The following is a 12,115-nucleotide window of genomic DNA, read 5'->3' on the forward strand; positions in this document are numbered from 1 at the left end:
GCAGGGGGGGGAGCAGCATGCCTGGGTTTTCTGACTCCATAGTCTCCTTACAACCACGTCTCTCTGCAAAAATGAATGTTTAGTAGATGCAGTCTTTTAAGTTTGGTGATTCTGTCTACCCAATGGGGATGTTGTGAGAATTAACAGAGATTCCAGGGATTGTCATTAAGAAATAGGAAGACTTGGGGCGCCTGGGTGGCTCAGTCGGTTAAGCCTCCGGCTTCGGCTCAGGTCAGATCTCACGTTCGTGGGTTCGAGCCCCACGTCAGGCTCTGTGCTGACAGCTAGCTCAGAGCCTGGAGCCTGCTTCCGGTTCTGTGTCTCCGTCTCTCTCTGCCCCTCCCCCTCTCATGCTCTGTCTCTCTCTGTATTAAAAAGAAAAAAGAAAAAAAAAAGAAATAGGAAGACTTTTTCTATTGCATTTCCTATGCATGGGTCTGGTTAGTCTTACCCTTAAAGAGAGCAGAAAGTACTATGGTGAATTTTATTACATGCTATTTAATTTTTTTAAGGAAGCATTCCGTTCCCTGCAGCACTTATGATTATCAGTGGAGAACATTTGGTCCAACCTATGTAAAATTCATGGACTCATGAAGTACATTCTTTTTTTAATTTTAGAAGAAAGAAGGCTGAAGATTATATATTTGTAAGTGATAAGTAACACAGCCATTTCAAACTTGAGAGCCATGTTTATTACCAAAAATCAGTTAGAAAAATATCAATACTGGCATATATTGGCACCTACACTTAATTTATACTTTATCTTCATAAGCTGATTAGAAGTGTGCCTAAATTTTTTTCTGTGTTGCCTGAGAATATTGAGTACCAAAAATCCATGGGGTTCTTCCAATTTTAGAAAATTGTTTTGGATAGATAGGTCAGAGCATAATTTCAAGTGTGTCATTTCCTCAAGTAAAATGAGGCATCCTGACATGCCTTCTAATAGATTCTAGAAAATGTAGGGATTAGTGATTTCTTTCCTCTACTAAAAAGTTAGTGTTATTATTTACAGTTAATAGTTGACCAGAATTTTAATATTGCAGCAATTAAAGTAGGTTAGCCTATATGTGTATTCATATCTTTGAGTTTTCTGAAGTTATTAACATAGGACTAACATAGCTTTATGTAGGAAGAAAACATATTCAAGGTAAATCAACTTAGAGTATTTTATTTTGAGAAAAGCAAATAAGTGTAATTGAGCTCTTTCCAATTCTGAATAAAACACCCTTTGTGAAATGGAATGCAGTTTTGAACTCTAACGTCTCTGTTTCCTCTTTGACTCACTCAACAGAAATGTTTGTTTATGCAACTAAATCTCTATGAATAGTACAATAGAGTGTATAGAGACACATCTTTTTTTTTTTTCTTCTCTAGACTTGGTGTCTTGCTTTTCAACAAAACTGTCCAAGTTTGCACTGAAGAGGGTAAACATTATACATGAATATCTGACTGCCTGAAAATAAGCTCACAACTTATGTTCAGACTGATTTACTTCAAAAGTGCCAAATGGAAGAGAGTGGCCAAGGAGGACAATGCTTACATATGATGCTTATATAGAAATCTGGAAAAACAGTATCCTCAAGAAGAGGACTGTTCTTTTGGAAAATTAATCCTTAGCTTTAAATAATTGTGTAAATGATTTAATGATATTCAGCACCTTGCTTGCTACAGTGCTCTCTGAGTCATCAAAAAATATTAAATTGTGTGCAGTATAGAGAGATTTGCATTTAATGAATTCTAATGACAAATAAGTATTAAAATTCTGTCTTGTTTCAGGAGTTATCTAAATGCTTTGTAAACTAAATGAGGTAGTGATAAGGCTGACAAATTGTTATATAAATTGAGGAATCTAAGACCTTTGCCTTTAATGAACAACCCTTGCCCACCTTAACATGGAAATAATCTTTAGCATCCCCAAGATCTGGAAGGATCCCCAAGATTCGGAAGGAGGCCAGGTCCTGATTATGTTTCATATGATACAATCCCATCTCCACATTTGTGGGGAACCTGAAAAAGCTTTTTGCCCAGGACCCAACTCATTCACAACAGCCTTGGTTGTCCTAATGTAGCAGTGAGTCACAGAGTCGGGACACTGAGGGTTTTGTTTCTAGGAAGCTGCTTTGTTCATGCTTGCACGGGCTCAGTGGGCTAAGACCCAAAAGGCTGAGCCCCTAGCACAGCAGGGAGCTGCCTTTGTACAATTTTTGCTCCTTTGTCCCTCATATATGGTACCATACAGTCTGAACGGGCGGTCTATGTTACAGAGTCATGAGGAATGTCCTGCACACATACACAGCCAGCTTGCCTTCTCTTGTCTTGAGATGTTCACCACATTCCTTAGGGACTTGCTCTACCACATTAATATTTTACTGTATTTTCTAGATTTTTAAAGTTAAAAATCAGTGTTATTTTCAAAGAAACATTGACCAAATCAGCACAATCCAGAAAAAGCTCAGTAGGCTGATGATGTGTATATATTTGGAAAATTTGGGGGAATTAAGAACATTTAGTTTGAAGAAGATAATGGTTCGAGGGAAAGTAATGGCTTTTCAGGTACAACTCTCTACCTTATAGAAGGCATTGAGAGCAGACCCAGGACTAACAAATCTTATTAAGAAAATAGGTTCTAATAAGGAAAAGCTTAGGTATTCATGTTGTTCAAGTGTGGACAAAACTGTAGTGAGGCAGAGAATTCCTCTCATTAGAAATGCATTTTCTTTGAAGGCTCTTTTTGTTTGTTTATGAGTCATTCTCTCTTGTATCTTTGCACATCTGGTAATTTTTTTTTTATTGTTGTTGAGAACTGGACATGGTAAATAATAGAATGTGGCAACTCTGGAAATCAGATTCTCCTCCCTCCCCAGAGTTTGTTGTTGCTTATTTGTTCATTAGTGACCTTCCTGAATTAATTCTGTCAAATCTGTATTCTTTGTCACGTGTAGCCACTAAAGTCCGCTCCATTAACTTAAGGGCAGTTAATGAATGAACAGAGGTTTCCTTAAGTTTTCTGGAACCAATAAGCCTCCGGGTCTTTGTCAAGGGTGCATAGAGCCTCAAAGTTAGCCAGAGGTAAGATTGTAGGGCCTTCCTCGGTCTTCCCTTAGCATGTACACAGCCCTGGGCATGAGCACTGCCCTACTCTTGTGTGTAACTTTGGAGATCTCCACAAGTATCCCAGAGCTTTGCCAAGGCCCCGGTGGACTTCTCATTCCCTCAGATTTTCTCCTTAAGCTTTTTGACCAGCTCACTGTGTGAAGTTACTATGCACTCCATCAGGCAGCCTGGGTGTTCCTCTGGGTACTTTTGATAGACACCCCCAGGGAAAAGGCTGTTGCTCTGTTGAGCTCCAACTCAGGTTCAAATTAAAACCGCCTTGCAAATGAGGTCTTCCAGGGAACCCCCAGATGGGACAAATAATGACAATTCTCTGAGAATGGGGTTTTGAAAGAGCTCCAGTCATATTCTGTTGCCTCTGGCTTCCAGGCCACTGGTTTTCACCATAGTTATGGGTTGTTGATTTTCAAGGCTGCTGCAGAGCTGGGGAGAGGCCATCAGACAAGGCTAATTAGGACGTGACAGAGCTTACTAGTCTTACTGAGACTCAGGTACTTCTCTTGAATAATGTTCCTCAAAGCTACAAGCTTTGGTTAATTTTCAGAGTTCTAAAAAAGTTGATTGTGACAATGTTTTGCTAATGTTTTCATTACTTATATGGAAGTGAGACTATTTAGAGGTCCTTTCCCTGCCAGTCTTGTTGGTGTTGTTCTGGAAGTGGGTTTTAGCCATATTTTTTAAAAGTTGAACTCATTAACTTCCAAGGTCTCCTCCCACTCTCGAACATTCATTGTTAACTAGTTATAGCACATCCCCCAAACTATCCCAGAGGATATAATTTACTATACCTTTTTTAAATAAATGTGGTTGTTTAAAATATAATTAGAACAGACTTTCCCCAAAGCCAAAATATGGAACACAATAGACTGTAGTTTGGTTATCAATCTCTGCTTGATTTTACGCACTTGTTAAACAAGAAACATTACCTTTCCTGCACAGTTTTATAAGTTACAATGAATTAGTCAAAAGGGGTAGGAGATCTTATGCCAATAAGAACCATATATCATGATATAGGTAAAATTTAAGTACCAGTGACTACTAAAATGATAATTGACTTACGGTATTTCACAGGATTGAATCATTAGCATATGTATTTTTTGAATGGTTTACATTTAATTCTGAAGTTTATTTTAATTATTATTACCAAATTATTGACTTGTCTATTCTAACTAATCCTTTATTTACTTGCTAAACATCCACTTTTATTCTAGCACTGATGAATATAGGTAAGGAATTAACTCAGCATGATCCTCTGCTATTTTATATACATTTCTTTTTTTCTGAAGATGGATATGGTGACCTGGTACTGCCTTACTTGGCAATGTTGTTAAATAATGTATCTATATAAATTAATTTTCCAAATGTTTGAAGCTAGACTTTTTTAAATTTAGCTATCTGACTCTTTCCAAACTATATTAAATGGTTTTCAGGGTGCCTTCTCAAGGTGTATTCATCAGCTAAGCATCCAACTCTTGGTTTCAGCTCAGGTCATGATCTCCCAGTTCATGGTTCATGGGTCCAGACCCCATTTTGGGCTCTGTGCTGATGGGCAGAGCCTGCTTGGGATTCTGTCTCTCTTCCTTTCTCACTTACTTTCTCTCAAAATAAATAAATAAACCTGAAAAGAATAATACATCTCTGCTTCATGAGAAAGCTAGCGATCTAATGTATCAGTGACAAATAATCATTTTAGATAGTTACTTCACAGCCTTGAAAAGCAGCATCAGCCACTTTGGCTCTCGTGAGCAAGGGCTGTTGCATCAATACTCAGTGGTGACACAGTGCTGTGATTTTGGTGTTTTAATACTTTTTAACAAGTGTTGTACCTTGTACATGTTCATTCAAACTTGCTTTTCGTAGGTTTTCTATTTTATTTTTAATTTAATTTTAATTTTTATATTTTTTTGAGAGAAAGGGAGTGGAAGTGGGGCAGAAAGAGAGAGGGAGACGCAGAATCTGAAGCAGGCTCCAGGCTCCAAGCTGTCAGCATAGGGCCAGACATGGGGCTCGAACTCCCCAACTGCAAGATCATGACCTGAGCCAAAATCAGATGCTTACGAAAGCCACCGAGGTGCCCCAATTTTTCATCTAATTTGAATTTTCCAATCTTTAGTGGGCCTGATGTGGGAAACAAAGACCGAAGGAAATGGCAGATAGAACTAAACTTCCTTATACCCTGCGGCCATTGACAAATACTTGAGCAGGCAGAGTGAAATGTTTCTCCAGGAACTCCCTACTCTCTTACCGCTAATGCTTTGCTAGAGAGAAAGACAACTTTGGCTTGATAATAGCTAGGCCTCCAGTATCCTGTGAGTCTTCTTTAGCATATGACAGTCTCATTGAAAACTCCCCCCTGACTTTACCTCCTCCAGCTCCCAAGTATGTAATGTGTCTCTCTGCAGGGTCTGAGACAGCTCTTTCTGCCCATGGGTCCTGTCCCAGTGGTTAATAAAATCACCCTTTGCACCAAAGACATCTTCAAGAATTGTTTCTTGGCCATTGGCTCCAGATTGCCCACAGTAACCCCAAGAACCTCATCAGGCCGACACACCAGATCAGGCCTGACACCTACTGGTCTCTAATGATGCACTAGACCCCACTTTAAGTTCATTTAATTTTCCCAACATACCAGATAAGTAGGCACTATTATTATCTTTTTTAGATGAGAAAACTGAAGCAAAGAGAGATTAAGTAATTTGTCCAAAGTCACATAGCTTCTAAGTAAAGCGGGGATTTGAAACTCAGGATTCTGACTCTGCAGTTCATGATCTTAACTATTACTCTATACTATGTCCTGCAAGGATGCTTGGCAGAATTACACATAAACATAAGAATGAGAGGGTGCTGATGGACTAGCTCAATGAAACTCATTAAAAAGTATTTAAACTTGGGTGAATTTTGTCTGTGGCAGAGAAAATTCTTTTGGTTTCCCACAGACTGTGTGTGCATGTGTAAGCATACACGCATGTACATGCATGTTAGTGTATGTATTAAAAAGGTAAGATGGCCAAAGAAGTGATTTTATTAAACCGATGTTAAGTAGTATTAAATTATAAATATTTTAACTTCTCTTTTGGTGAAATTGATGAAGTTTTGCTAATCTTTTGTTGTTGATTTGCATTATATGATTTTACCAGAAAAATTTCTTGAAGTATGTTTAGGACTTGTTTTACATGACTTTGTATTTCTTGAGAATAATGCCTTATTGGAATCAAGTTACTGATCAATGTCTTTGGAAATCTAAGAATTATGTATGGTTCATTCTTCTTCTCCAATATAATGCACAGATTAACAACTGATTCAGTAATCTTGCTTTCCTTGATGTAGTGGATTTTTTTGTGGCATCTAGAGAAGAAGACAAGGAGGCAATTCTCTAAGTATTAATTTCTTTTTATTCAAGTAGTTGCCTCAAAAGGGTAAGCAGAATGAGTCACTGTTACCACAAACTCAGCACAAAAGTTTTGAAAAGTGAAGTTCATCTTGTTGAGAGATCATTTCCCATTGGTCTCTTGCCTTTCTGCATGTCCCATGAGCAGAAGCACTGGAGGCCGTTTTCTGGATTATCTTCTCAAGGGCTTTTGCCCAGAAAACAGCCTTGAAGATAGAGATGGTGTCTCCCTCCAAAGAAAGGGGCAGGTTCATTTACTGTCCAGTATAACAAAAATGATGTCTTTCTCTAATGCAAAGGACATTTATTCTTAATGCCCACTATGAAAGGTTAGGGTGCCCTAACTTCAGGTTTCTCTTTCATAATGCGGGCCACTGTGTGTGTGGGCATCACCTGGCCGTCTCCATGTTGCAGTTGGATCTCGGGGACCTGGCCCATAGTCTGGCTGTTGCTGTTGCTCTGAGTCATAAAGTCCATGGTCTCTGTCTTCTGCCAGAAGTCCATGAAACTGTGGCAGGCAAATTTGTTCTCTTCCAAGTAGAGTGGAGTCTCAGAATCTTCCAAGTTCTTGAAATTTATTATTATAAAATTCTTTCTTAGATTTTCACCTTCATTTAGAAACAGCTTCCCTTTGGAAGAGGGAATTACCATTTCTTTGTCGTGGATTCAATAGAGATTTGGCAAGTTCTCTGTACTTTGTTCACTGGAGAAGTGACTTAGGACAATTGTTGGTTGCATTCTCCCTCCTTTCCTTTGCACTCCCCCCTCTGCCCCCACTGTTATCCTTAGTCATAATGTTACGCCTAAATTACGGGATCCCCAAAAACCAAGACCACCAGGGAGTCTGAGACACGTATGCAAAAGCAAAGGGCATTTATTCGGGCTTAAGCTCGGTCTCTCAGACCTCACCAATGCAGTGGATCCGTGCTGAGAGCCCCGAACAATAGCTGAGCAGGGTTTTTATGGGATTTGGAAAAGGAGAGTTACAGGGAATTGTGACATAGGCACAGCAATCCAATCGTAATCACACAGCAGCCCTAGTAACAATCCTAACTATTCAGAATCTCTAGGGTGTCCGTTACATTTGGTGGGACCCAATCATGAGATGTTTGGGGTTCCTTTGAAAATAACCAATTACAGGGTGGGCTAAGGATCCCCACGTGGGGTTTGGGCAAGTGGTGAGGGATTGGCAAACTAACATTAAGCAACTATCTATAGCCCCAGTCCCCAAGCCCCGGACCTCAGGAATGTTAAGTATCCCTTTGGTCCTTACTGATTGACCCGATTAGGAGCGGCTCTTCTAGTCTTGAGCAAGGTGTAATTGCCAGATTGTTTCAGGGAAGCTGAAACTTAGGCCTTCTAGTTTCTAAGGCTTATTTTAAGCCTGTCATGGTGTTAGTTTGGCTCTTTTATAATTTTTCTTTCCCTTTTTTTTCTCAGAATTCTCTTCTGTCTCTCCTTTGTCTTTTGTACTTGAAGTTGACTATAAACAAACAGAAACATTGTTAATCTGTTTAAGTCAGGTGTCTTTAGCATATAGGGAAACTAACTGTCCTTTTCAGACCCTTACTTGGGGCACCTGGATGGGTCAGTTAAGCATCCAACTCTTGATTTTGGCTCAGGTCAAGATCTGAAGATTGTGAGATTGAGCCCCACATTGGGCTCCATACTGAGTGTGGAGCCTGCTTAAGATTCTTTTTCTCCCTCTCTATCTTCCCCTCCCTAGTTTGCTCACATATGTGTGCATTCTCTCTCTCTCTCTCTGTCTCTAAATAAATAAATCCAAGTAAGACTTGATGCTGTGCCAGAACCCACCCCCCCCATGTGTATTTCTTCTACAAGCAGTGGACAAAAGTGTGTGATGGTAGGTGAAAGGGAATAGACTAATTTTCACCCATCAGCAAGTTTCAGCAGCAGACCCGGCAAGCATTGCTGATCCTTGGGAAAAAGTTTCTGACCAAATGAGCTACACTGTAATAGTGAATACCCCAAAAAAAAAAAAAAAAAAAGGGTTACCAATTCCTGCTCTAATGTGTTTTATGCCAGTGATTCTCAATTTAAAGTGTGAGGAAGACAGAAAAAGGAGTAAGCTCACCGGAATCACCTGGGCAGGATTTTCAAAAAGCGCTCCCCTCCAGTTTCTCATAGGTGTTCCCTGCTGAGAGTCACTGTGTTTAACTTTTATGATTCACGTTGTTTGGTTCCATTAACTGACACAGATTGTTTGTTTTCGGTGTTTGACCCTCTGGGCCATACCCAAAGTAATACTGACCTTGTTACTTCTTTTACAGGGTTGTGGGAAGAAAATGTATTCCTTTTTGAGAGGAACCAAACAACTGCAGGTGCTAAGATTTCTGGGGATCTCCATTGGAGTGACACAGATCCTGGCCATGATTCTCACCATCACTCTGCTCTGGGCTCTCTATTATGATAGAAGGGAGCCTGGGACAGAGCAAATGATGTCCCTGAAGAATGACACGACTCAGCACCTGTCATGTCACTCAGTAGAACTGTTGAAGCCAAGCCTGTCAAGGATCTTTGAACACACATCTATGGCAAACAGCTTTACTACTCACTTTGAGATGGAGGAATTATAGAGAATGTCGAAGAAGCAAGCTGCAAATTTATTTTATTGGACTCGTGCATTTTTGGGCACACACTTAATCTGTTTCAGAAATGTGTGGAAATAAAAATTTTGCCATAAGGAATGCCTAAGCATATAATTTTTCTACCCTTTAAAGTGAAGAGGGAAAAATTTTATAAGTCACCACCTGGACACTTATAATGCCCTTTATAATGCTGAAGACAGATCTAATACCCACTTTATAGCCTGTATAAGGTTTTTACTGAATACAGTTATTCTTCAAGGCTCATGCTTTGGCATAGTTTGACCAGCATTTCTGCATGCATGTAAACAAGCCATGCTCTGGTGGCACTGGAGCCACAGTAAAGTGTGATTTACTTTCATAAGCTTGCTAGTGTATCAAGTACCAATGGATTGCTAACACAGGAAGTTAGGCAGTATTAATGAATTGTATTCCTTGATGACATATTCTTTTGAGAGTGGGTAGATTATACATACGAAAACTCTGAAGATTGGTGACTATCTACATGTGATTTTTCTGGTTACTAAAATATTCTTATTACTTAACAAAAGCAAATTAACACATTGTCTTAAACCGATCAGGGATCTATGTGTATATAAGAGTCTGTGGTAAGTCTGTATAATTCAGTAGATTTCAGTTCTTATAATGTTAAGAATAACAATTGTGAGTGAAAAGGATAAATTTTTCCTGTATAGCACCATTATTGTTAACCTTTTCTGTTAATAGAGCTTTAAAAATCCATCTTGGCCTTATATTACATACATAACTGTTAATTTAAATGCTTAACCACTAATTTTGAAGAATTGCCAGTGTGATACATAGGAATCATTTTAACTCAGAATGTAGTCTGGTCTCAAGGAAGTATTAGCAAGAATGTTTACACATAACATTAGTTCACTTAGCAAAGTCTTGGATGCTTCCCTTCTCCCAAACTAAGGCTCTTTTTGACACTCAACACTTTTTAAAAGGAACTTACCTTTGTCTTTTCCAAACAAGAGGCAATAGTCCATAAGTCTGAATATAATTCTACAGAGAATACTGTTCCTTCTTTTCAGCAAAATGTCAGGAGAATCATTAAAATTAGTGGCAATTTAACTAGAGATTTTCTTCGTTTTATTTCACTGATTAAGATACTATGGTGAATTACACAGATTATTAAATTTTTTACAAGAGTAAGATATATTTATTTGAAATGGGAAGAGTGCATTTTACTGTATTTTGTGTATTACATTTATTTCACAGAAAATGAAAAGAAAATTAAAATGTGTCAATAAATATTTTCTAGAGAGTGATAATTTTTCTGTGTCTAATTTTTATACATGAAAACACTTTTACCATTTACAATGACTGCCAAAGGGAGAGAAATACAAGAAGAAATGATGAAGTAAAGTAACAATAATGATATCCAAACTCTGGAACTAATCTATAAGAGGATGTATTCTCAGTGAGAAAACACAAAAAGATGCCCATTTACTTCTCAGGTTTATTTTTGAGCAAAATGATAAATAATGTGGTTGTTTGCTAGAACATAAAAATACGCACATTCATGCAAATTCATCTTCTCAATGTTTTCACATCCCAGTTTCTTCAAGTTAACATTTAGAAGCAAATGAGTCTAAGAAATGCAATATTTGAAATTAGCTGTCAGATTTTATCTCTTCCATAGATTCAAATGAAAACGGAGTAAATCCCTTGCTCCATCAGAACCAAAAGCCTCAACACCCAACTCCCCATAACTTCATGTAAAATGCCCATGGAAATGAGAGAGCTATGACTATTATCTGAATTATTTGGATAGCAGTTAAATTATCCAAATGGCTGCTTGTTGGTTGATGTGTCTCGGTCATAGGAAGAACAGCACATACTGTGTTGACCTCAGTTAAAAATCTGCAAATTACAAACAAAAGCCAATTTCCACATCTTTAGACTTTAGATATTTTGATATATTACCTGACTTAGTACTCTCGAATAGTCAACATAAATTTAGACAGACATCTACTATATATTACACTTGCTTAATGGGAACAAACAACATTTATAGCTGTGGTCTACTCAGGCCTCTTACGGTCACAGTGCACCTGGAAAAATAAAATTGCAAGAGATTTTAAAAAGTGTATTTAATATGGTAGAGCTGAGGGAGTTCACTGTTTGGGTACACTGCAAAAAAAAATTGCTAACTATTTCTTTGGGAGTTTGTAAAATATTTGTTTTATAAAAAAATCACTTTTTAAGTTAAAATTTAAGATTATTTTCAGACTAGTTAATGGTCCATTCAGAGTGCCCTGGAGATTCAGAAATGACAGTGGAAGATGGGGTCTGTCCTCCAGCACTGTGAAATCCGGTTGAGAGGTCCTTGTGCGAGCCGGAGATAAAACTCCCAGGAGAACATGCAGTGGCCCGGGTCATGCCGAGGAATAAGAGACTAAGAAGAGTGGAGTTGAGTGGAATCGAGGCAGCTACACTGAAAAGCTGAGTCAGGAAGGAAAGCAGAGCTTAGCTAACTCATGGAGAACACTCCATGGCTCCGAGCTTGGTAAGTATGTATTATTTTGGGGGCTGAGAGTGTCCTTTGATGTGGTTAGACAGAGCACAGGATGCTTCAAGAGATAGCATGAGAAAGGAAATGAGTGAAATTTAGGTTTTGAAATTCATTTTGTAAGCTAAATGGGAAGTCATTGAAGTCCTCTCAGAAGTGATTTGCCTCTGAGAAATGTAACTGGATTAGCCAGTGAGAAACTGGCAGCAGTGGGACTAGTACAGCTACTTACACATCACTGTGGGGTGCACATTCTTTACCTCTTAACGGGGCAGGCTCTCTGGAGTTCTAGAACACCTGGGACTCTGGAGGGGGGCTGGTTAGATTGCTGTTGCTGTGGTCCTGGAGAAAGAAGGATCCTCACCAAGGCAATAGAAATTTTTTTTTAAAAAAAGAAAGCATAAAACAGATTACAACAGGATGAATCCACAAATTGAGTGTGGAATGAGAAGCAAAAGACCTGACATTTCT

At 38.6% G+C, this 12,115-nt stretch overlaps 1 protein-coding gene across 6 annotated transcripts in view; it reads left to right on the forward strand.

Annotated features, from left to right (window-relative positions):
- TSPAN12 (tetraspanin 12) overlaps positions 1-9,210 on the forward strand; it is a 63,702-nt gene extending 54,492 nt beyond the window's left edge. For all 6 annotated transcript variants that reach the window (XM_029955744.1, XM_029955736.1, XM_029955751.1 and 3 more), the window contains one exon: positions 8,794-9,210. In XM_029955744.1, the coding sequence (XP_029811604.1) occupies positions 8,794-9,099 (306 nt within the window). In that variant the 3' untranslated portion in view covers positions 9,100-9,210. The remainder of the gene's footprint in view (positions 1-8,793) is intronic.
- Positions 9,211-12,115: the final 2,905 nt, after the last annotated feature.

Source organism: Suricata suricatta, chromosome 2, assembly GCF_006229205.1.
Source record: "Suricata suricatta isolate VVHF042 chromosome 2, meerkat_22Aug2017_6uvM2_HiC, whole genome shotgun sequence".
NCBI lineage: Eukaryota > Metazoa > Chordata > Mammalia > Carnivora > Herpestidae > Suricata > Suricata suricatta.